Genomic DNA, 25,877 nt, shown 5'->3' on the forward strand with positions numbered 1-25,877 from the left:
TAATAATATTCATATTTTATTCAGATACCTTTGACAAACGGACAGATGTGCCAGCCTCAAAGAACTCAGGCAAACTATAGCCAAGTTCATCATCTCCCTCCTCAATCATCAGTGGGAAGACATCCATCTAGAGAACAGTTAATTGATTATTTGATGTTGAAAGTTGCCCACCAACCTACCTATACCCAGTCTCAGTGTTCTCCGAGACAAAGCCATGAATTGGTAAAGCAAGAGGTAAGGGTAAAATGTCATTTGGATGACTGGCATCTGTCTGTTATAAAGAGAAATGTGGTAGATTTTTTTAACAGATAGTTCCAAAAACTTATGTTTGCATTTTTTTAGTGAGGTAGAAATTCATTTTTTTACTATGTTTATTCGTCACTGACTCATCATTTATGGGTAACTGAAAAATTCAAAATCACAGTACAAGTTAGAGTACTTTGCTTCTATTCATTGCTCTCCAAAATGATTCAAAAAGTTGCAAATGTGGAATTGTGCAGCCCTAAATCATAACAAGGTAAAAAAAAAAAAAAAAAAAGTGAGAACATCTGATGCATGCCTGATAATTATTAGTCTTATTTATGGCATACAGATATGCGTAAGGACTTCTCACACCACTTAATGGCTCCTTCATTGTGAGCAACTTTCTTTCTGTTCTTGGACACAGAATTTTTCCTCGGTATTGTTTTGTTATTTGTTATTTGAAAATTTTGAGAGCTTTCATTCTGTGGTAGAATGAACATACACACTTCTGTAAAACTGTCTTGTAGTCAACTCTTCTGTCAAGAGAAAGGAGATACAGCGATGGCTATGTAGAATTTAGAATGAAAGTAGGAACCAGGTTTGATTTTAAATTCAGCTAGAAATAGCAAGAAATAGGAAGAACAAATTCTTGCAGGTAGGCATGTATTTGCTGAGAACGTTACATAAATTTACTTAGTATCTAAATATCTATGAATTTAGAAGCTGTGTGGATTACTATGATTATAATATCAGTGATGTTAGAGTAAAACTTATGTACAAAGATACCTTGGCTTGAATTAATATTATGAGCTACAGTATTTGCTTGAATGATGATAAATGCTTTTTCAATTTTTTTTCTTTCAAAAGCTTTTTTTTTTAATCTGAATTCCTTAGTAATAAATTCATTACAGTAGCTTTGAATGCATTTTTCAGCTAATTCTTCTAACTTTGTAACTACTTAGATTCGAGTGAGAATTGACAAGGATCCAGAACTTGGATTTAGTATATCAGGAGGAGTTGGTGGTAGAGGAAATCCATTCAGACCTGAAGATGATGTGAGTATTTTATAGTAACGTATCTTAAAATCGTTTTGATTAGCACATGCTTCCTAATGTATGAAAAATACAATAGCCCCAGATGTGAACCACTAAAATCCAGGACGTAATTGGAGAAAAGTGAGGAAAAATTATGGAAAATGGGGGTAGTAGCCACATGATAACACAGAGGAGTATTTTCACTGAAAGATTCTTAGACTGTAGCAGATATCAGTTCACAGATTTGTGATAGTGAATTACATAGGAAGCCTCTTAAAAGAAAACATGATTTAGCCTACAGCATTATTTCTGTGGTTGATAATTCATTTTGATATATACATCTGCCAAATTAAACAAAGCCTTGAGTTACACGTTAGGCGAATCAGGATTTGCCCTTCAGTAATCCTTTAAAGGCAATTGCCCTGGATTTAACAATGGAAAAAGAAGGCAGCCATAAAATAATACTGTGATGGAATAATAATGTGATGGAAAATTGAAATGTTTTAAATCACATTTGTATACCCTAATTTTATGAAATAAATTGTCAAAAATATTTTCCACCTCTGTTTTTCAAGGGTATATTTGTAACCAGAGTACAGCCTGAAGGACCAGCATCTAAGCTGTTGCAACCTGGGGATAAAATAATTCAGGTACTGTAGTCATATAATCAATTAGCCTGTGTAATATATTAGTTCATTTTTGCTTCTTTTCTAAAAGCAGTATGTTTCATTTTTGTGTAATCACTAGTATCTCTCCGGAGCCATTCTAGCGTTTTGGGATGGTGATTTCAATTTTTTTCTACCTAATGTTAGGATAAGTGAGATGGGCTGAAGCATTGATCATTTGAGTCATTTTTCAAATTTTGAATATTTTTTGTAATTTTTATTTTCATAATTTTAAAAGCAAAAAATAGTCCTAATGTTGTTATTCAATGTGAGTGAGTCAGTTAGACTTTGTCATTCATTTAATTAACTGGTAGTCATTTATATACAATATTCTGAATAATAAACTGTGTGATGGCCATCAGTTACTCCTCAAGCCCATTTTCTGTTGCTGTCCCCACACTGCAGCGCTACAGACTGTGTCGGCTTTTGCTGCCTCCCCCCAGCTGGCAGGTTGGATATGCACAGCCACTGACAGAGGCCACTTCTTTGCTGACTGACTGATACCTGAGTGCTTGCAGTGTGTGCCTCCTGGCTACCCCATCTGCCACTAGCAAGCCAAACAATTTCTTCCAGGTGCTCTGGCTTCTGGTTGCAGCTCTGCAGCCTGTTTTTCTGCAGCAAGTTCATTCTTTTCAGACCACTTTTCTATTAGATTTGCTTGAAATTATCTAATGAACTCGCAAGTTATTTTTGGAGGCGTCAAGGAAATGGCTGAATGGATTATATAACCTTATTGTTCTACAGAAAGAGGCTAACAGAATATTTAAAGTACCCTCCAAGTTGCAGAGCTAACCTCTTGGTAAAAAGTATTCTCCATGTTACCAGTGTAAAGCTATTTATAGAATTAGCTCTGCTGTATTTCAGTTTTTTCAAAGACAAACTTCACATCTCCATTAAAGTACCGTCGTGTGTGAACAGTTTTCTTAAGCAAAAACAAATTGCATGATCCCTCCAATGAAAGAGAAAGCCCGCTAACGCACACACGAAAAAATGAACTAAGATCAAATTAATCCGTCTTTAAGATAACTTGGTTTTGAGTGGGGTAAATAATTAAGTACACATTTCTCCTGACAAGAGAAAGCTAGCTTCCATTCATGGCACTCTTAGTGATGTAAATACTTTAAATGAAGGGGCAACACTCCACACAGGAAGAAGAATAACATTTTAAACCTTGGACTAGAGTGGAATGTGTGTGAAGGGTATTTTTTTGTTTTAAAGGACTATTCTTGACTTTATGGAATTTCATTTGTCTCTCTTGTAATGCATTGTAATGCAATTTCTTTCTGTCCTGTTGGCACTCTGCCAGGGTTTTGCTTTCTGTTTAATGAAGAATTTTATAGATTTTAAGAGCTCAGGGAGATGCTGCATTTGCATCTATAGACAATTACAAGCTCTTTCATTTCTCATAGCTAACAAATTTTTTTGGTCTAACAGCAAATATAACCCTGGTACCTCAGTGACAATGTAACAACAGTCCTGTCTTTATGACATTTAGTCATGAAAACGGCTGCATTTGTCTACAATTTCTCCTCAGATTTCTCTCCTATGCTTGTTATTACAACATTTTCCATAAAATATACATTAGAAGTATATTGTAATGTATATCTAGTACATATATCAAGCAAAATATTCTACACGACCAGTGCCCAGATAATTGCATGGAAGTCTTAAGATACTGTTGCATATTAGGTTAGGACATACCATATAGATGATGGCATGGAATTATTATTACTGCTTTTGTTCTCTCAACATTCTATATTTAAAACTGCTTTTGTAGCCCTAGACAGACTTACAAATTACTGCCTTCATAACAAAGGGTCTTTCTAGTAGCAAGAATAAGTGTTAGGTAATAGGAGGAGCATGCACAACTCCAAAACGGAGCAGCTAAGAGCACAACTGGCCTTAACTGTCACCTCTGGTGACATTTTGTCTGGACCTTTGTCCCCATAAGAAGTGCCAACCCCTCTGGGAGAAAGGTGGGAGATAGAGCTGGAAGCAGTGGACAGACCAAACTGTCACTCTGCATTTCACGACTCAGACTGAGTACGAATTTATAGCAGTGCATCCTGAAAAGCTGAATGCTCATTTCTGTAGGCTGCTTAGAGCTGCCCATGTTCGCCAAGCCCATTTTAGGAATAATAGAGGTACTTGATTATAGGAAAATTGAAGCTGGGACCCCAGGAGATTTCAATCCCAGCCTTGAAAGAGAATTGGCACAGAGATCTGATCAGAGATTTATCCAGTCAGGTCCTGGGGAAGTTGTACACAGGTAAAGACTGTATAACCTCGCAGAACAATCTGGCTCACTGCTAGACTGTGCTCAGGGAAGAAAGAAAGTTTGTTGATGGAAGAAAAGGAGTAAAGTCCTAAAAGGGCTCCAGTGCTATGAATGCTTTTTGTTAGAGGTTTAAATACTTTTTAATTTATCAATCACAAATCCATTTCTGGTATTTAAACTGAGATATATCATTTGTACTGCCTTTGCTTTTCTTTAGCATGGCTGTATTCAGGCTGAAGAATTTAATGTCTGATGCTTTCAAGCTCAGATTTCTCTTTTGGTTGTTTGCAAATATTTTCAGTGCACTTGAGACAAAATTCTCTCAAGGCTAACAGGATCTGTGAATTCCTTATAGCATATACCTGTGTGTTCTGCTGACATTAATCATGGAATGAGTGAATCAGCAGCATGTTACTGCCTGCATGCATGTAAGATTTTGTTATTTTGAACCTAGTTTAAGCATTAGTGACATAACATTAGATATCAGACTGCCATTTTCAATTCTAAAAATTTCTTTTTAGGCCAACGGATACAGCTTCATAAATATTGACCACGGACAAGCAGTATCTTTGCTAAAGACTTTTCAGAATACAGTGGAACTCATCGTTGTGAGAGAAATTTCTTCATAAATTCTGTGGATAATGGGGATAAAGCCAACAGGATTCATTGAAGGACTTATGGGAAACTGAATATTTTGCCTATTTTTATACAATAAAGGAACTTGAAAAGAATTATGATCAATATTTGTACAGGAAATGAAAAACTGAACTTGTGGTTAAAGGGGAAAAAACCACTGTATAGAACATACAGGAAATCACTTTGGAAATACATATGGTGAATAAACTTGTTTTTAAGCATTATAGCAATCTAAGGATCACTCCTCCAAGAACAAACCTGTGTTATTGTTTTGTACAGATGGTAGGTTTATTTTTGGATAATTCATACACATTACTAAACTTTGTGCGAGGCTTTAAGAAGCCACGTTGTAGCCAATGGACAGATGGCAGGGCTGTCTGTCCTGTTGCTGTTTATTGCCTTTATTTTTATTCACCAGATATTAATGTGTTATGCTGAAACCACTTCTATAGATGTGGAAAGGGGATATTAAATGTTGGCTTTGATATGTGCACATTGTATAGATGAATGGGTAGATGGAAGGTGGTGCTGGTCGGACAGTACAAAGGTCAGGTGAATCAACTATCTGCTATCTAAATCTGGAATCAATAAAGACAAAAAAGCATTTAGTTCTGGAGTGTGCGTCTACCAATAGGAAATGCAATAAAAGATTATGGTGTTTTTTAGGAAGACTGTAATTACAAATCTGTGATATTGTACAGGATTTATTCCTAATGTAGTCATTGATTATTCCTTTGCCATGTGATTCATGTTTAGTTGGGTTTTCTTCAATACATACTTTTTTTCAGCTGTACTGTGGAAACGTGCCCAGAGATTTTTCTTTGCTATGGAAATCTCCAATTTTGTGCAAGTGGTGGTACTTTTGTCTTTATAAAAAGTACTCCATTTTAACCTTTCAGATTTTTAAAATGAAACCAAAATGGCCAGTTTTTAAGATTGTTGCCTGTAATATATATTTAAACACACACAAAATAGATGATGGAAGAAAGGTTATGAAAGTCATCTCGATTTTGTTTGGCCTTTGCATTGCCTTGTTAATCAAAAAGGAGACCATACGCATGGAGCTAGGTAACCAAAGCAAGTTTGTGAAACTTCGAACAGTGGTGGAAAATTGCTGTGACAAGATGGAGAGCAAAGGGAGGGTATGCTTACAACCAACCAGTTTGTAATGATGTTTCTTAAAGGGCTGTTCCTACAGGTAACATTAAATGTGAACTACACACTTCAGAGTCATTAAAGGGTTTCTAACTGTATTAATGTAATAGTGATTTACCACAGGCTGCCTTTGTTCCTTATTACTGTGTAAAATATTCAATTACGCTTGTATTAATTTTGTTTACCAGAAACATTAACTTTATTTTTCTCTTTTCTCCTTTGTAATTCAATAAAGACTACGCAATCTGCAGTGTCAATTAATACACGGTTGTTATGGACCAGGGAAAAGTGCCATAGAAGACCAGTAACTGTTTTTAATCAGGGCTAATGATAAGCCTGTCATTGGAGCAATATTCAGTTATTGCAGTTCATTCTTACTTACATGCAAGTTGATTGTTTGAAACAAGTAGAAGTTGCTTTCTTTTCAACCCATGTGTACAGAAGTAAATGCATTTAATAAAGCTAGCAAAAATACCAGCCTCCTTTAGTTTTGGGGAAATTTACTACAAGAGAGGAATTATACATAGCTAACGGTAATAAACAGGCAGTACTTTTTAAATAAGCAAACTTCAATATTATTGCACTTCTTTTAAAGATGTTAACTGTAGCTTATTGTACTGTGTATAGTTCTAATAATTTTAATTGAAACCCTTTAACAACTCTTTGTATATTTTAATTCTTTTTAGTTGATTTTCAGTGATATTTACATAGGAAAATTGTTTTTTTTTTTTTTAAATATACCAGCAGAAATGTGCTGTATTTTGATAAAAATTCACTTATTTTCTGTGTGCTGTTAATCTTTAAAGAAAAGAATGAGAAACGTAGCTATATAATGGCAGGCTTCGGTGTTCCCCTTCTGAGATGTGTTTGGTTATTTAGTTTATATTTTTTTATTGAAAAAGCAAAATGTTCACATCATACGTTCATTAATTTCAATCATTTTATTTTTATCACACACTGCCTTTTAAAGGGAAAAAAAAACAGACAGACATGTCCTAAATTGGTCTTCTACATAACCTGAATCTTTGGGAAGGGAAAAGCCCAAAAAGCAGAACTGATTCTTTACTGATCTCGGGCTGACTTTATATACATTTTACAGTACATTTAATTATATCACTGAGGAATAATACTGTGTTGTATTTTGCTTTAATGTTAAGAGGAGTTCTAAACTGTGTTATGTTACTTAATTTTCAGATTGACTTGTCAAGAGACAATTCTATCAAAAACTGCTTGGCTATGATAGAACCGTAGAAACAGAGTTTTATAGAAGAACTTTAGTACCTCTCGTGGAAACATTTGGCCAAAGTTTGTCTTGAGTAAATTAGCAAACTAACCATCAAATAAAACATGGATTATACTGACTTTACTCAGTAAACCTTGAAGTTTTCAATGGGTTGAATTGTGTTTGTTCCTTCTGTGTCTGTGTGTAATCTTAAATACATGTCAAGCTAGATGATTTTGCAGAGAGTCTGAGAAGGATGTCCTTTGAAGTAGTCTAATTGGGATTCAGCAGGAGGAGAGACAATACTGGCATTTTTCTTAAACTACATTTTGAACAGAAAAAGCATCTGTCAACAGTGTAACTTAGAATGGCAGTGAGTTGATGCATACTCTGTTAATTATTTCTATTCTTACTCGTTCATTAAAGAATCAGTTCAACTGATACAATGAAAAGATTAAGTCCCCCACATATTTATTGTGTAAATATTTTTAATTTCTTTTTTGGACTGGAGTTTTTAAGTGTGTATATACTTGAGAGCATTCTATGAACACAAGCATAGCAATAATCAACACAAAATCAAACCTTTATGATTTGGGACATTTTTTGTTGAAAAATATTCCCACGTCAACAGCGATGAAATGTTTTTATTGATCGGCATTTATTCAACATTCCAAATTTTTGTATATAATTAGACTGTTCCTGAGGTAACACATGGAGAATAGATAATAAACTAATGCTCTTTAAAGCTCTGTGTAATTGACTTTTTTAACTTCTAGGAAATTCTCCATGGCACAATTTTATTTCTGTAGTTTTTATAGGCATTAACCTACTATCAATATCCATTAATAAAGACTTGTGTTTTTAGCTCCATCCATCTCAGTGCAACAAGGGTCTGCTTGAATTGGTTTTGTTGTAAGACTGAGTTATTAAGAATTATGAAAAAAAAAAAAAAACAACCACAAAACCAATGAGAAAACAAAACAATAAAAAACCACTTCTGAATTGCCAAGTTTTATAATGAAATCAATTAGTGACTCTTATCCTAAAGAGATGAGTAGTCTTTTAATGTCTAGTATAAATGAAGTAGTTGAAATAGCAAAGACTAAGTGCAGACTTAAATAGGGTAACTTGTATCTGACTTAATAAGATGTACAAAGGCTATTGGGAAAAAAAAGGCACAAACATTATAGGAGAGGCAAATGTGGATTTACATCCAGTCTTCTTGGAAACTGACAATGTAAAAGCACAGACTAACTCACCTTTGCTTTAAATGTGAAGCTGGCATACCAATCTGATGTGTTGAACTTTCCTAGTTCCTCTATGCAGAAAAGAGACCATAACTGTAAGGGGTTACAGCCTTGATGACCCTGGAGTGTTGGGCCCTCTACATTTAAATGTTTGCATTTGTTACCAACTGGGAGTTTGGAATTTTAACCCCTCCCTCTCCCTACCTCCTTCCCTTTAATTTTGTCTCTGTGGACATTACTCTGGGAGAATTCGTTATCTTTTCTGCTTTTTATGCATCAGACTGCAAATTTATTCTTTTCCATTTCACATGTATTATTTGTTAGTATATCTAAGTCCCTACAATTTGCTTATTTGCTGCAGTGTCTTATCCATTTTGGCCAAAGGAAGTGTTCAAGCAGGAAAGGAATTGTGCATGAAGTGAGTTGTTTCATTTGAGTTGTACTTCTATAGTTCTTCCCAAATGATAATAATAAAAATAATGTTTGTTTTATGTGTATTCATCCTATGCTGTGAGGAATCAATTACACAGCCTGTGTAGAGCCACCCTATTTTGCCACAAACAAGAACGTTATTTCTACTAATCTATGTTGCACACATTAGAAAACAGGTCAGATAAGGAGCCCCTTTCTCAAAAATGTTTTTACATTCATCCTCTGCCATTCATTTGGGGAAGAGCTGATTTTAGGAAGCATTTTTCAGGTTATGGCTTCAAATCCTTTCTGCTCTTCTACCTTCAAAAATCTTTCCTCAACACCCACCAGAACAAGTCAGTTTAAAAGGTTTTGTGCCTCAGAGCACACCAGTTATTCTGAAAAATTAAAGACTGACAGGAGAACCTAATACAGTTTTCTATTTGAAAGGAGAAATCTAAATCTGCCCTCCAAAAAATATTTTTACAATTAGAACAACGTACCTTCTGAAAACTAACTATGAAGAAAACCAGTTAAGGCCTTCATTCTTTGGGAAAATGAAGGTCTAAGAATCTAACCACTAAAATGAAAAAATATATTACAGTAATCATGATTACTCTAATTTCGCTAGCTTATAAACAGTGTTAAACTTTTCTTACTTTCTTAAATTTGGTTTGGCTCTGAGGAGCCTTTCATACTTTCTCTCTAAGAGCTGATCTATGTGTATGAAATAATGCTACCCACAGCTGCTTCTGCTTCATGGGAGAATCTGAGATTATACAAGTACTGAATTATTTCCTTTTTCTTTTTTCCCTTTCTCCTCTCACTCTTCCCGAGAGGACGTACCTGTAAATCTCTAAGCTACTTTCATCACCAGACAAAGAACACCTCTTACTGGAGTTAGCTGGATAAGGCCAAATCTAGATCAAGTTGTGCTTTACAGCATTAAACTTACAAAACGAAAACTTACTTGATGTCACAGGAGATAATTTTAGAAAAACTAGATTTGTCTTTACTTACTTTACACACTATTCCGCCATAACTAAGCAGTGATGATCTTACAAATGTCTATAAATACCTGAAAGGAGAAGGCGAAGAAGAGGGAGCCGGACTCTTTTTGAGCTATGGCCAGTTCTGCAGCAAGGCAATGGGCACCAACCGGTTTTGTCTGAACATCATGAAGCAGGTCATTCATTACTGTAAGAGTGATGGCGCTGGAGTTTCCTTCTGAGAGATCCTGTAAAGCTGCCAAGGTCCTCTGCCCTGCATGTCTGTGCTCGTACAGGGCTGGGAGCAGGCGGCCTCCAGATGCCTCTGCCAACCTCAACTGTTGAGGGTTCTGTGATATATCATATATCATCATTGCAGCTGAGAAATGTGGAAGTGTTCTCATTTGGAATGAATGGAAAGAATAAACCAAATGAGCTGATTCCAGTGCTCTATGTGCCCTCTGGTGCAGACCCTTTTCCCAACCTAGCTGCCCCTCCCCTGGCCCAGCTCCATGCCGTTCCCTCAGGCCCTGTCGCTGTCACACAGACCAGAGCTCAGTGCTGCCCTCCGCTCCTGTGAGGAGCTGCAGCTGCCATCAGGCCTCCCCTCAGCTCCTCTGCTCTGCACTGAGCACACCCAGGGACCACAGCCACTCCCTGGGCATCTTTCCCACTAGACCATCCACCATCTTTGCAGCCCTCCTTTGGACACTAATAATGGTTTTATGTCCTCCATTTAGTAGAAGACTTTGAGGTCAGCCAGTTTTTCACCCATCATGCTGTGGGTGTAGGCTGGACATTTTGTCCAGAAGGATGCTGTGAGAAACAGTACTGAAAGCTTTGCTGAAATCCAGAAAGATTACATCAGCAGGCTTCTCCTAGTCAACTGTGGGTAACCTGGTTGTAAAGGGAGATTAAATTTGTTAAATAAGACTTCTGCATCATAAACTATGTTGGCTGTGACCAAAGGCTGTAATGACATTCAGGTACTTTTCAGTAAGTCCCAGAATAATCTTCATCATTTTGCCATGTGCTGCAGTGAGGCTGACAGACCAGCAATTAGCAAGCTCTTCTTTCTTACCTTGCCAGCCTTTAGATTCCCTTGTTACAAGAAAGACATCGAGTCCCTGGAATGTGTCCAGAGAAGGGCAATGAAACTGATGGGGAGTCTGAAGCACAAGTCTTATGGGGAGCGGCTGAGGGAGCTGGGATTGTTCAGTCTGGAGGAGACTCAGAGGAGATCTCATTGCACTCTACAACTTCCTGAAGGGAGGTTGTCATGAGGAGGGGTTTGGCCTCTTCTCCCCGGCAACAAACAGGACTTGAGGAAATGGCCACAAGTTGTACCAGAGGAGGTTCAGGTTGGACATGAGGAACAACTTTTTCTCTCTGAGAGTGGTCAGGCACTGGAATGGCTGCCCAGGGAGGTGGTGGAGTCGCTGTCCCTGGCAGTGTTCAAGAGGAGTCTGGATGAGGAGCTACGAGATATGGGTTAGTGCTTGTGGTAGCAATGGAAATGGGAGAACGGTTGGACTAGGTCCTTTCCAAACTTGTGATTCTATGATTGGGATCTCTCCAGACTTCCAAAACCATGGTAAAATAATTGAGAGAGGTCTTGTGATAACGTCAGCCGTCTCTTTGGGTACCCTGGAATGAATCCCATCAGAATCCCATCAGCTGGATACTTACACATATCCAGCTAGAGTAGCAAATCTCTCACAAGTTAGTAGTTGGCAGAGAGTTTTTTGTTAGTGCATTCACTGTCCTCCAGCTCAGGGCTCCAGTTGTCTGAGGGTGGAGAAGGTATTAAAAATTATTTATTTGTCTGTATTCCTATTTGTGAGGTGACCAACCTCATCAAATAACAGACCACTGTTACCTCTGGTCCTCTTTTTGCTGTTAACACACTTTAAAATGCCTTCTATGTTTTCCCCTCAGTACTGGCCAGCTTTAACTCTAACTGAGCTTTGGCTGGACAAATTTTCTCCCTGCATTAATGAATAGCAGCTCTGTTATCCTTCCATGCTGCCTGACCTTATTTTTAGTGTCCACATAATTTTTTTACACCTAAGCTCTAGATGAAGATCCCTGCTTAGCCAAGCCCACTGTAAGCCCCATCTGCATAACTTCTGACTTTTGATATTCTGAAATATGAAAGTTCTTTATATTTTAAGACTGCTTCCTGAAACACTGAATGCTACTGCTTCACTGAGCAGAGTGGTCTCCAGTGTATTTCTATAAGGCAGTTGCTTCTAGTCTTGGGAGCCCACTGTTTTAGTTTACATTCTTATTCATCCTCAACAAGTAAGCAATGAAATATATGATATCATTTTCTGTGACATGATTCCATCTGATTCTTCTTGCAGTTATGAAGATTTTTGACTACAGAAAACTAATGACTGTTGGCAGGGAAAGGAAGCTTATATAATGACTATATAATGACTATATAATGAATATAATATATATTATATAATGATTATATAATATATAATATAAGAAAAAAAGCCACTGCAAACTGTTAAAAATTAATTTAATATCGCATTTCACATCACATCACTAGCTCATCTTTGCCACCCATATTCCCCATTCAGTAACTTCCAAGTTACAATGGAGAGGTGTGCAACCAGCTTCTGCTCAGACATATGTTCCAGTAGTGAAAAGATTTTTGATTTCTAGACTTGACATATTTTTTAAATGTGATAGGTGGAGATTATCTGAGTACCTGACTATATGAATCTTAAGAGTTGCAGCATTTTTCACCATCACCACTTACTCCATCTCTCCAAGAGAGACTTCCACAGACACGGAAACAAAAACCATGTTGCTGACAGCTCTGCAACAAGTTGCTGAAGCACAGTACCAGTCCCTCTGTCCTTCTCACCACCTTTCCTCTCAGTGGGAGTCTTGGAGAGGATAGCTCATTGATCCCATGCTGCTCTCTGAGGAGTGTGCCCTTTGGTGCATCACCACCACTGAGACGAGGAACCCTTATTCACACCTGCAAGAACTGCTAGATCCGCTGTCTGTGTTCTTGGCAGCACTCTCACAGAGCAGCAGCTTCAAGGTGGGTGTTTCACCTTCCAAAAGCAGGGTAGCTGCAATATACGCCTCAGGCAACCCAAGTCAATTGCAGCTGACAGTGCTCAATAAATCTTCCACAGGTCCAAAACTCTGTGGCAGCAGATCCTTAAGTTAGTCTGAGGGTTCACAGGAGTTTACATGCTCTTTAATATCTTCATCAGTAACATCAACAGTAAGATTGAAGTGCACTCTTAGCAAGTTTGTGGATGACACCAAGCTCTGTGGTACAGTTAAAAAAAAAAAAATCAAGGGATGGGATATCATCCAGAGAGATCTAGACTGGCTCCAGATGTGAGTCCAGGTGAATCTCATGGAGTTCAACAAAGCCAAGTACAAGGTCTTGCACCTGGGTCACGGCAACCTCCACAATCAGTACAAACTGGGAGGTGGAAGGGTAGAGCACAGCCCTGCCAAAAAGGACTTCAGGGTACCGGTGAGTGGTAAACTGGACATGAACCAGCAATGCATTCTCACAGCCCAGAAAACGAACCAAATCCTGGGCTGCATCAAAAGTTTGGGCAGCAAGTCAAGGAAGCTGATCCTGCCCCTCTGCTCTGCTCTGGTGAGACCTCACCTGGAGAACTGCATCCAGATATGGGATCCTCAGTACAGGGGAGACATGGACCTGTTGGATTGCCAGAAGAGGGCCACAAAAATAATCCAAGGGATGGAACACCTCTCCTATGCATGAGAAATCTGGGGCTGTTCAGCCTGGAGAAGGGAAGGCTATGAAGAAACCTGAAAGCAGCCTTTCAGTATATAAAGGAGGAGAATAAGAAAGAAGGAGTCAGACTCTTTAGCAGGGTTTGTGGTGACAGAACAAGAGGAAACGGTTTCAAACTAGAAGAAGAGAGAATTGAATTGGATATAAGGAAAAAGTTTTCTACAGTGAGTGTGGTGAGGCACTGGAACAGGTTGCCCAGAGATGTGGTGGATGCCCCTTCACTGAAGACATCCAAGGTCAGGCTGGATGGGGCTCTGAATAGCCTGATCTGTAGCTGTCCCTGTTCATTGCACAGGAGTTGGACTAGGTAACTTTAAAAGGTCGCCTTCCAACTCAAGCGATTCTTTGATTCTACAATTCTACTACTACCCCTCTTTTGTCACTTTCTAACAGCCTCATTTCAAGTATGGCATCATCTGATTTCTGTCTGTGTTCTTGTGTCTGATTTTTCTGATACTGTTACAAGATCATTGCATAAATTTCTGTACTGTAATTCGAGATAATGCTATGTGTTATGGGTAAGAATTAAGTGTAGAAAAAGCTATTTTGGCTAAAAAGGGGGGGGAAATGAGAGACAAATGTTACAACCTATATATTTGGGACTGCATCAGAAATTCTGTGAAGGACTTTGTGCATTTGTAAAGTAGGCTGCAGTTATTTAAGAGAAAATCTGTTACATAGTTATAGATAGACTTACTGAACTATAAAATATTCAATTAATGTGTAGCTGCTGTCTCGTAATGGCTGAGTAAGAATATTTTCAGCAAAACATTCCTTTGAATTCCTGATTAGAAATCTTAAAGTTGTAATAAGAAGATGCAATAAAACAAGTATGATGCGAGTTGGATGGCAATAGTCCAAAGATGGTCCAGAACACGTTGAAGTGATGAGTTATAAAAATGCACTGGCAAAATGCGTGATTTGAAAGTATTATGCCCAGGCTCCTTAAATCATAACAACTTAGCATATGTGATTGATCATTGTCTGCAACAGCTCTCTATCACAATAGAATAATCAGCAATTGGTTTTGAGCGCAGAGAAAGTATTTCTGCGGAGAATGTTTCTGCCAGAAGTACTTCAGTTGAAAACTATGGCTCCTAAACTGAAAAAGTGAGGTTTTCCAACAAATCTTGGAACAAATTTTAGCAGATGGTTAGCTGACATACTATTAGAAACTGGAAAAAAATTAATAATATAAGTTTTTTCCTTTACTAACTACATTAGGAAGTGACTGATTGGGTTGGTCTTGATAAACACAAAAACTAGAAAACGTTCTGCAAGGCTTCCAAACAGAGAAAACTTACTTTTTTTTCTATTGTATTTTAATTTTTAAAAATCCATAGATATTCACTTGCTCATTTGAATAATGGTGCTGATTCTGTAGTAACTTATTTGCAGTAGATCATTTTATTGTATAAATTATTATTCCCTTGATACTGGTATACTCATTTTAAAGCATCTTAAGACATTAAAACATGGAAAGAATTTTCAACATCAGTACTAAACTCAAATTGTTTTGTAACAGTGTATATTGTATATGACTTTCTAGGAAATGTTACACATTAAATATTTATTTGCTAAAGCAATTTATGAAGCCAGTGGTGACAGTACCCTGTTCCAGTGCCCAGCCTCACTGTGTTGCACACCCTGTCCCCAGCGCCCAGCTGCCCTCCCCTGGCACAGCTCCATGCCGTTCCCTCAGGCCCTGTCGCTGTCACACAGAGCAGAGCTCAGCGCTGCCCTCCGCTCCTGTGAGGAGCTGCAGCCGCCATCAGGCCTCCCCTCAGCTCCTCTGCTCTGTGCTCAGCACACATCCAGCAGCCTTCCACACGTTTGTAGCCCTCCTTTGGACACTAACAGCTTCATGTCCTTATACTGTGCCACTCAGACCACACCCAGTGCTGGAGGTGAGGCCGCACAGCACAGAGCAAAGGGGAAAACGCCTCCCTCACGCCGTGGCAGTGCTGGGCCTAGTGCCACCAGGGTACAGATGGCTTTTTTGTCTGCCTGGGCACACGGCTGGTTTATGTTAACTTGCCATTGACCAGAGCCCCAGATCCCTCTCTGTGGGGCTGCTCTTCAACCTCTCTCCCCCCAGTCTAAACACATAGAATCAATCATAGAATCATAGAATCATAGAATCATGTGTCACAGAGTTGGCTAGACCAATCTACATCTGTGACAGGGGGCAACAGGCCTCTGCCCTCCCCCCCACCCCAGACCCACAAAAATGGGAAGGAAGGAAGGAAGGAAAAGAACAGCAGCAACAATCTATGGAGGAAAACTTATTTTACTATAATACCAGAATACAAGATAACACAATATAATACTTTTTAATTGAAATTGAGATTAATAAATCAGACAAGATGGGAGAGAGAGTTCCCAGGACCAAATCAAACCTGAAAAGCTTGGAACGGCTAGGAAAGCACCCACTGCAAGGCAGCAAGAGTGCCCCCAACCTCCCCCCCCCCCGAACCCTCCCCACCCTCCCACCCCCACCCAGAAGGGCCAGATCCCATGATTTCTGTAATGTACAGGGATAAGTACCTGGAATTGGGGCATTAACACTTTAATGCCCTGTACACTACATGATGTTTTGATGTGGAATACTGAAACACAAAAAACAAAACAAAAAAAATAGAACCATGACACCATAGAATCACAGAATCATAGAATGGCCTGCATTGAAAAGGACCACAATGATCATTTAGTTTCAACTCCCTGCTATGTGCAGGGTCACCAACCACTAGGACAGGCTGCCCAGAGCCACATCCAGCCTGGCCTTGAATGCCTTCAGGGATGGGGCATCCACAACCTCCTTGGGCAACCTGTTCCAGTGCGTCACTGCCCTCTGGGTGAAAAATTTCCTCCTAATATCTAACCTAAACCTCGCCTGTCTCAGTCTAAAACCATTCCCCCTTGTCCTATCACTATCAACCGATGTAAAAAGCTGTATATATGTTTATATGCTCCTTTCAAGTTCTGGAAGACCACAATGAGGTCTCCCCAGAGCCTTCTCCAAGCTAAACAAGCTGTTCATCATAGCAGAGGTGCTCCAGCCCTCTGTTCATCTTAGTGGCCCTCTCTGGACCCGCTCCAAGAGCTCCACGTCCTTCCTGTGCTGGGGCCCCAGGCCTGGACGCAGTACTGCAGATGGGGCCTCACAAGAGCCGAGTAGAGGGGGACAATCACCTCCCTCTGTCTGCTGGTCACCCTTTTTTTAATGCAGCCCGAACACAGTTGGCCTTCTGGGCTGCACACACTGCTGGCTCATGTCCAGCTTCTTGTCCACCAGGACCCCCAAGTCCTTCTGTGCAGGGCTGCTCTCAAGATCTTCCCCCAGTTTGTATAAATACCGGGCATTGCCCTGACATGGCCAGAGTTGTCCCATCCCCAGTGCAGAATGCAGCACTTGCTCTTGCTAACCTTCACGCTTTTGGTGATTGTCCAAAGATAATACAAAAATGATCCAAATTACTAAGCCAATGTGTATAATGATGGCAGTTAATAAAAAAAAATACATTCATAGAAATTATAATTTAGTAGAAACTTAGAAAATTGGTATGTGGAATTTTATATGCTATAGAAGATTTTCTAAAAAACCCTCCTGAGGAAATCATGTTTCTGTAATCCAGCGTTGTGTGGAAAAGCTATTCTAATAAGTGACTGAAGAAATGTTAGTCTGAAACTGGATGCAGTTTGTTCTCAAATCTTTCACCTGTTTGTTCTCATTTTTGGTCTGTAAAGGGTAGAAATGTGTTTTCCATAATAGAGATACAAAGCAGGTGCAGAAATGTCACAGCTGTTTCAGTTTTCCAACGCTGTTTTGTATAGATTACTGTTGAGCAGAGGGAGGATGTTTGAAAGGTTTCAGCTGTTAACTTTGATTATGTCTGAGGTTGTCCATTAATCCCACTGTATGTGCAATTATAAGAGTTCTAGCTCAAGTTTCATCTGAAGATGGTGGTGAGAATTATGCCAGAAAGTCTTCCTGTGATGTTCCTGGGCAGGGATATGAAATTGTTGTCATCTGTTGAGATTGTCTTGTTAAATGCATTTTTATTTCATTTTTGAGATTGCAGATCAAGTAGATTATGGATTATTTCTTAGAATCAAGAGCTTGTTTTTGCATAATCTATCATGTAAATGATAGCTTTGTTTCCTGTGTTCTGTATCCCCCATCGGTACAAAACCTAGGGATATTGATTGTGTGGTGATACAAATGATGTGAAGTTAACCTTTATGGAAACAAATCTAAGCAGCAAAGGCAATGAAAATATGCTGGTTTTAGTGTCATTCTAGTATTGCTCACAAATGTATTTATTTATACACATTTATTTGGTTCTCTTGAAATATATAAGTTAAACACAACAATTCATGATCTTTGAAAAAGAAGAAGTTAATGAACACACGGCATGCATGCTTTAATGAGAAACAAAGGTGCTAGCCTTGGGTAGATGATGATGATATTTTAAATATCTGTACCATTCACTCAAGCATTTACTGAAGTCTCAGTAACAGGTCAGAAGTTCCTTAAATTCAAACTGTGTTATACAATGGTTATTTTAATCTTTGAGCATTATTTTCCCCTGAAGACTGTTGGCTTTTTTTTTTCTACTCATAATTGCAAAACTATGGAAGTCAGACTGAGAAACAGAAAAAGAATGTATTGTCAGCATCCTGCACAAATATTTATATGTGCAGATGTGTAAACAGCTTACACTAAAACACCCAAACTCAGCCACAAAATGCCCATTGAAAGGAGTATCAGTCAGACAGCCACACTATGGCTACCTGTGCAGTTCTTCCCTAAACAATGTGCCTCTGAATCATTTTTCTTTGTTTAACTGAGCATTGTAGAGTCAAATGAGCAACAAAAGTTATAATGTCACACAAAACTAGTAATTCAGAAAAATGTTATGATGAGTAGAAATAGCAATCTGACACATAGACAAATAGTTTGATGGATGGGAGCCTCTGAGATTATCTGTTTTTGCTGAGAGTGATGCAAATTTATTGAGGTTTTCTAGTACCCAGCTAATGTTTACCAAACAAAGCTCTATGTAGACCACCTTGCAGTTGTGCTTGGTTTGACAATAATAAGCTCGATATGCAGCTGTGTTTTCTGCTTGCCAATGCAAGCTATAATTTCATGTGGTTGACTGAGTAATTCCAAACATTGTTTGCTACAACATTAACTAAGCGACTGAGAACTTGGCTTTCTTTGCAGAAAAGCAGAGTGTAATAAATCACATCTTGGTGGAGGTCAAGCACTGAACAGAATGAAAAAAAAAAAAAGAAATTGTTCATGTTTGCCCTGCAATTTCAACTAGTAGCACTTATCTTGCTTTTGAATCACACTGCTTTATATCCTAGCCAGTTTGTATTTGAGTAAAGAACCACAGAATCATAGAATGTCCTGGGTTGAAAGGGACCACAATGATCATCTCGTTCCAGCCCCCTGCTATGTGCAGGGTCACCAACCACCAGACCAGGCTGCCCAGAACCACATCCAGCCTGGCCTTGAATGCCTCCAGGGATGGGGCATCCACAACCTCCTTGGGCAGCCTGTTCCAGTGCGTCACCACCCTCTGGGTGAAAAACTTCCTCCTAATATCTAACCTAAACCTCCCCTGTCTCAGTCTAAAACCATTCCCCCTTGTCCTATCACTATCAACCGATGTAAACAGCCGTTCCCCCTCATGATTATAGGCTCCCTTCAACTTCTGGAAGACCACAATGAGGTCTCCCCAGAGCATTCTCTTCTCCAAGCTAAACAAGACCAGTTCCCTCAACCTTTCTCCATTGTAGAGGTGCTGATCATCTTAGTGGCCCTCCTCTGGACCCGCTCCAAGAGCTCCACATCCTTCCTGACTGAACTGCACAATCATGTAACCAGGTGGCCAAGAAGGCCAATGCTATCCTGATCTGCATGAGAAATAACATGGCTAGCAGAACTTGGAAAGTGATTGTCTCTTTGTGCTCAGCGCTCATGAGATCTCACCTCGAGCATGGTAGTCAGTTTTGGGCCCCTGTACTGGAGTGGTATTGAGTGTATTCAAAGAGCAGTCAAACCAGTGAAAAGACCAGAGAACAAGACCTAGGAGGAGTGGTTGAGGGAACCCGGATGCTTTAGTCTGGAAATAGCTGAGGGGAGACCTAATCGCTACAAACACCTGAAAGGGTGTAGCATAAAGAGTATGTGTCTCTTTTCTCATGTGACAAGCACTGCTAAATGAAACAATGGCCTCAAATTGCATGACTAGAGGCTTAGACAAGCTATTAGGAAGAAATTCTTCACAGCAAGGGTTGCTATGCATTGGAGAAATGGTGGAGCTGCCTCCCTGAAGGTATTCAAGAGATCTGAGGACTGGACATCCTTGGTATCAGGCCAAGTGATGGCTGGACTTCATGATCTCAAGAGTCATTTTCACATTAAATGATTCTCAACAGTCTATCTTAGCCAACAAATTCTGATACTCATGCTGACTCTCTTTTCCATCCAAATGTGGGGAGTTAGCAAACAGACATGTGGTGTCTAGCTGCCTACCAGGGTTGAACCTCAGAAAACTGACCAAAATCAAAAAATTAATTGAATATTTACCTGGGAGAAGAAGAAAAAATATGACTATCGTATAATTTCTAGGCCTTATTTGAGGAATTAACATGAAACATCTGTACACTGATACCCTTCCTGCATTTATAAACACATTAGTTGGTACACTATAACTTTTTTTTTTTTTTTTTTTTTTTTTTAATTATAAGAGAGAGTGACTACTACATATTCTTAAGCCCCAGACAGTTTGGCTAAAGCAAATTCATGGCTTCCTTCTGACATTTTAATGACAGCCTCTGAAAACAAAGGCTTCTAGCTTTCTGGTTTTTTCCTTCATCTTCTTCTGAAACCCAAGTTCAATTTTTTTTTCATATATATATATTTTCCAAGCTAATACTGAATTTAAATGGAGTTTTGCATCTGTTTTGTTTTGGGGACAGAGAGCAGTAGCAGTAGCTCAGATTTTTGTATTTATTATTAAAGGCTTTACCTCAGGGAGGATATCTCAGTCACTTCTGACATCACAGAATTTTTCTCTTAGTAAATTTTAGAGCTTGGGGTTTTTGGACCTTCTACACATGCAAAGAGAAGCAACATGAGTGTTCAGAGTAGTAGTGGTTTCTGTCTTTCTGCTAGCCATCTGAAAAAAAATCATAATACAGTTTAACTTTGCCTAAAATATAATGGAAGGTCTTGAATTCTCCAGTTAAGCATCTCACTCAGATGTGAGTGATGTTCCCTGGGGGTCGGTGCTGGGGCCTGTCGTCTTCAATATCTTTACTGATGACCTGGATGAGGGCATTGCGTCCACCCTCAGTAAATTTTCAGATGACACCAAATTGGCTGGAAGTGTGGATCTGCCTGGGGGTAGCGAGGCCATACAGAGGGATCTGGACAGGCTGGAGAGCTGGGCTGAAGACAATGGGATGAGGTTCAACAAGGCCAAATGCCGGGTCCTGCACTTTGGCCACAACAGCCCCAGGCGACGCTACAGGCTTGGGGCGGTGTGGCTGGAGGACTGCGTAGAGGAAATGGACCTGGGGGTACTGATTGATGCTCGGCTGAAATGAGCCAGCAGTGTGCCCAGGTGGCCAAGAAGGCCAATGGCTTCCTGGCCTGCATCAGGAACGGTGCTGCCAGCAGGAGCAGGGCAGTGATTGTCCCCCTGTACTCAGCTCTGGTGAGGCCGCACCTCGAGTGCTGTGTCCAGTTTTCAGCCCCGCACTGCAAGAAAGACACTGAGGCCCTGGAGTGGGTTCAAAGGAGGGCAACAAAGCTGTGAGGGGTCTGGAGCACAGGGCTTATGAGGAGAGGCTGAAGGAGCTGGGGTTGTTCAGTCTGGAGAAGAGGAGGCTCAGGGGAGACCTTATTGCTCTCTGTAACTGCCTGAAGGGAGGTTGTAGTGAGCTGGGGGTTGGGCTCTTCTCTCGTGTAACTGGTGATAGGACGAGAGGGAATGGCTTCAAGCTGCGCCAGGGGAGACTCAGGCTGGATGTAAGGAAATACTGCTTCTCTGAAAGAGTGGTCAGGCACTGGAATGGGCTGCCGAGGGAGGTGGTGGAGTCACCGACCCTGGGGGTGCTCAACGAACGTTTGGATGTTGTGTTGAGGGATATGGTTTAGTGAGAACTATTGGTGATAGGTGGATGATTGGACCTGGGTCCTGGTGATGCTGGGTCTATTCCAACCTTGGTGATTCTATGATTATATGATTCATAGCTTCATAATTAGCGTAAGATTAAAGAATGCCTGAAAGAAAAGATTCAACTTGGATCTTGAAGCTTTTTAGAATCTGGATTTCATTTAGAAAAGAGAGTATGAATGCACTATTATTTTCAGTCCTATCTGAAACATACTCATTTCTAAGAAATTTCAAGCAAATGTCCAGGCTTTATTTAAAATTCTGTAACATATTGCTCCTACTTTATTGTCAGGTGAAGTACATGAGCAAATACAGAAGCAGTAACCAAGAGTCAGAGACATGCCAGTTCCAGCTGACCTACTTGATCATAGAAGTATCACAAATTTGAGATCTATTTTCAGCACATACAGCTTCAAGATTGCTCTAATCCTTTTTCAGTTTAGGTTTGGTGCATGGAAGATCTAAATGAGTTCAAACATTCATGCCTGCAACCTTACCCTTTTAGTGTTAGGATGCACTGTATCAGCTAATTCAGACTGCAGGTAGATTTTAAAGCACAAACTACCCAAAACACACAGCCACAGTTCCATTTTCTCCATCAATTTAATGTTTTAAGAGAACCAGGAAGAGGGGAAATGGCCTCAAGTTGCAACAGGGGAGGTTTAGGTTGGATATCAGGAAAACAACTTTACAGAAACAGTTGTTAAGAACTGTAATATTAGCCTCCCCAAGGAGGTGGTTGAGTCACCGTCCCTGGATGTGTTTAAAAACCCTTTGGATGTGGTGCTCAGGGACACGACTTAGCAGAGGGTTGTTAGTTAGGGCAGGATGGTTAGGCTGTGGTTGGACTAGATCTTCAAGGTCTTTTCCAACCTGAGCAATTCTATGGTTCTATGACCCTAACTCTGGGCAAACTCAGTGTAAGTGGGAGGGATTCCCAATCCAGCTTTAACAAAACCACTGACGACCCATTCCCTCACAACCCTTCCTGTTCAGTGTCATTAAGATGAAGGTTTTCAAGGCTTTATACTGCCTCTCATTGAAAGATCTTGTTTACAACCAAGAGAGCCCTTCGGCTATCAACGAGCGTTTTATCGGGAATCTCTCTCTCCTCCAAATCCGGCAGACACAGTCCTGCGCTGCCGTTAACGGCTCGGGAGCCGAAGCCCCGCCCGCAGCCGCTTGCCTTGCCGGCTCCACGGCAACCGAAGGGAAGCGGAACCTTTCCCAGCGCGGCCTCGCCACCAAACCAGGAGCTCCGCCGCGGGGAGAGCTAGCAGCGCCTGCAGCGCCTCTACCGGCAGGAGGCGAGCAGCTCGGCAGCACCTCCGGGAGCAGTCGAGTGTGCGGCTAGAGCGGCGGCGCGCGGGGACGCTCTGCTGATACGCCGCGCGCCGCTCTCCGTCTCGGACCCGCCTCCCCGGCTGCGTGCGGCCGTGCCGCGGTCGTGCAGGATCCGCCATGATGAACAGCGGAGGGATCGGGGTGCCGCTCGGCTTCCCCCTGGGCCCCACGTCCGTCATCCAGGTCACGAACCTCTCGTCGGCGGTCACTAGCGAGCAGATGCGGACTCTCTTCGGCTTCCTGGGCGATATTGAGGAGCTGCGCCTCTATCCCCCAGAGTAAGCGCGGCTGGCTCCGGGGCGTAGAGACTGAGGAAGAGGCGCGGAGGGGCCGTGTGGTGGCGGGAGGGGAGCGGCGGGAGGCCCTACGTGCCATCTTGAGTGCGGGCACCGCCGCCTCCCGCGGCGGGCCGATCACGTGCCCCGCCTTTGTATGGCCGCAGCGCCGGGGGAAAGGCGCTGCGCCCGCACTTAAGATGGCGGCTCCGGGCTGAGGGAGCGGCCGCGTCCTTGGAGCGGGGCTGCGCCCTCCTGGCGGTAGCCGGGGTTCGGTCTCCCCTGCGTGGCGCCCAGACCTAGGTCTGATAGAAGTGTGCCCTGAGGCCGCCCAGAAGCTCGCCTGTCCCTTCGGCTCCCGGCAGCCCCGTGCTGTGGCCCTCCTTGTCTTCCGCTTGTGCACCTCCCCGTGGAGCTGCCGCGTTTTGCTGAAGGGCGGCTTTCACCGCCGCCGAGGGGCCGCTAACGGGCGCCGGCAAGGCTGTGCGAGGAGGGATGGCGTGTGCCTCGTTCGCAGCAGTGCCCTCTGCAGCGTGTGTCCCATAGTCCCTTAATAACACAAATGCTTCTCAAAGTTGCATCTGATCTCATTTCATTAGCTGCGCATAAGGGATCTCTGGGTGGGAGACAATGTACTTTGCTTGCCCTGATGCTTCAGGGCGGATTGTGACCAGCAAAGCTGGGAAGGAAAAAAGGCGATTTATACTACTGCCTTTGTTGTCATACGGTGTGAATGACATACCTGCCCTTTAGAACAATTTATCTTTTTTATCCCTTGTGAAAATCATGTGAGGTAGCAGGAAGGGAGTACATCATTTACACCCAGGTATTTTGAGCTTGGTGTAAATCAGGAAAATAAAATTTAGGTTTTCTAAATAGCTAAAAGTGTTGGTATTTTTCCACTTCCGTATGTTGATAGGTTATGCTTATATTGATTTGAAAAAACAGCATTCAGAAATGCATGGTTTAGCATGTCTGTAGAGGGTATGTAACAGTTATTCATTCATGTGATGATGGGTTAAAACAGCACAGTCAAGTTTTAAGCAGTCTTCAGTAGATTTCTAGTGATTTTCCTCAAGTTTTCTTGGTTCTTAAATTTGAATGGTTCTGCAGTTTCTTGATTCACTTGAGTTTTCTCGTGACTAAGTGTATTTTTGTTACAGCTGTTGACCTTATTTTTCAATATTTGGCATAGTGAAATAAGGCAAATAGATATTTTCTTGAAGTTTTCAATTAGTCTTTGTGTCTTTGTGTAAAATTTTGCTTGTGTGTATATATTACAGGAAATATTAAAATCCAATGCTGCAGTAAGGTTTGACTTGGAAATGTCAAGGTTGTGCTGTGTTAAACATCAATTCTAAGTAATTAACTTTTTTTTTTTTTTTTCCCCTCAAGATAGGATACAGAATTGTGGTTATTTATTCTACTGTTGGTGTTATTTACATTTATTTTTTTGTGTGTAACTTTTGTAAGTATGTGTTTCCTTGCGAAACAGGTCTGGGCTCTTGACCTTATTTTCAAATTGCTACCATAGAAAAAAATAAGGGTACCAATACCCTTCTTGTTAAACAGAAAATATGTACTCTCTGAAGATGTTTTGTAACGGTATAATGAAAAATTCAGATAACAGAGCTTCGTTAACAAGTCTATGGGAAGCAGAAGAATCTCAAACAAGAAGATGTTACAATTTATGTCTGCAGTTTGTTGAAATTATGTATAGCCAGTGCTATTTCTATAAATACTTAATAATTTAATAAAAAAATAAAATTTTTTAAAAATTAATTCTTTCTATGAATTAAAAGGGAATTTTTGAATTACAGTTCACATAAGGCAAAAATTCATGTTGTCTCAGCTTTGAAGATATTTCCAAAGGAAACTTAAACTTTTAGTGTTTTTTACTGGAGCATCAATTTTGTTACCTTCACAGAACAGTGAGAACTTTGTTCTTTGTTCAGATCTGCATCTGAAAAGCGGAATGTGGTCACTTGGGTTTAGTGAACTACAAATCTTGCGGATATTGACCACTTAGTGACAAATGTTAATGGAAACTTTTTAAAATTTGTTTTTCACTGAGAATGAGAATATGGGGGTGTTTCAGCTTTCAGTAATTCCAGAATATTTATGTTACTTAAATAGTGTAAAAAGAAAAAAAACAATAATGAAAGAAAGCTTTGATTGTAAGTAGTTAAGCATGAGCTCTTGCTGAGATTGGATCTCATTTGCTAACCTTTGTAAGCACATAAAAAACAACAAAAAGTTCTTGTTTAAAGATAATCTGTCATATAATAAGAGTAGATATAATAATAAGAATATAATAATAAGAGAGTATTATTTTTTGTAGATAAAGCAGTGGTAAAAAAATTTTCATGTTGCGT

General features: G+C 40.4%; 2 protein-coding genes across 13 annotated transcripts in view; both read left to right on the forward strand.

Moving 5' to 3' along the window:
• The window catches only part of ERBIN (erbb2 interacting protein), a 111,463-nt gene extending 103,776 nt beyond the window's left edge, over positions 1–7,687 (forward strand). For all 12 annotated transcript variants that reach the window (XM_048930623.1, XM_048930626.1, XM_048930629.1 and 9 more), the window contains 4 exons: positions 25–234; positions 1,206–1,298; positions 1,853–1,927; positions 4,742–7,687. In XM_048930623.1, coding sequence (XP_048786580.1) covers positions 25–234; positions 1,206–1,298; positions 1,853–1,927; positions 4,742–4,849 — 486 coding nt within the window. In that variant the 3' untranslated portion in view covers positions 4,850–7,687. The remainder of the gene's footprint in view (positions 1–24; positions 235–1,205; positions 1,299–1,852; positions 1,928–4,741) is intronic.
• Positions 7,688–22,175: 14,488 nt separating this feature from the next.
• Positions 22,176–25,877, forward strand: part of SREK1 (splicing regulatory glutamic acid and lysine rich protein 1) — a 45,253-nt gene continuing 41,551 nt past the window's right edge. The window contains exon 1 of the mRNA XM_048930661.1: positions 22,176–23,505. Within this exon, the coding sequence (XP_048786618.1) occupies positions 23,345–23,505 (161 nt within the window). The 5' untranslated portion in view covers positions 22,176–23,344. The remainder of the gene's footprint in view (positions 23,506–25,877) is intronic.

The sequence above is a fragment of the Lagopus muta genome, chromosome Z (genome assembly GCF_023343835.1).
Source record: "Lagopus muta isolate bLagMut1 chromosome Z, bLagMut1 primary, whole genome shotgun sequence".
Lineage (NCBI taxonomy): Eukaryota > Metazoa > Chordata > Aves > Galliformes > Phasianidae > Lagopus > Lagopus muta.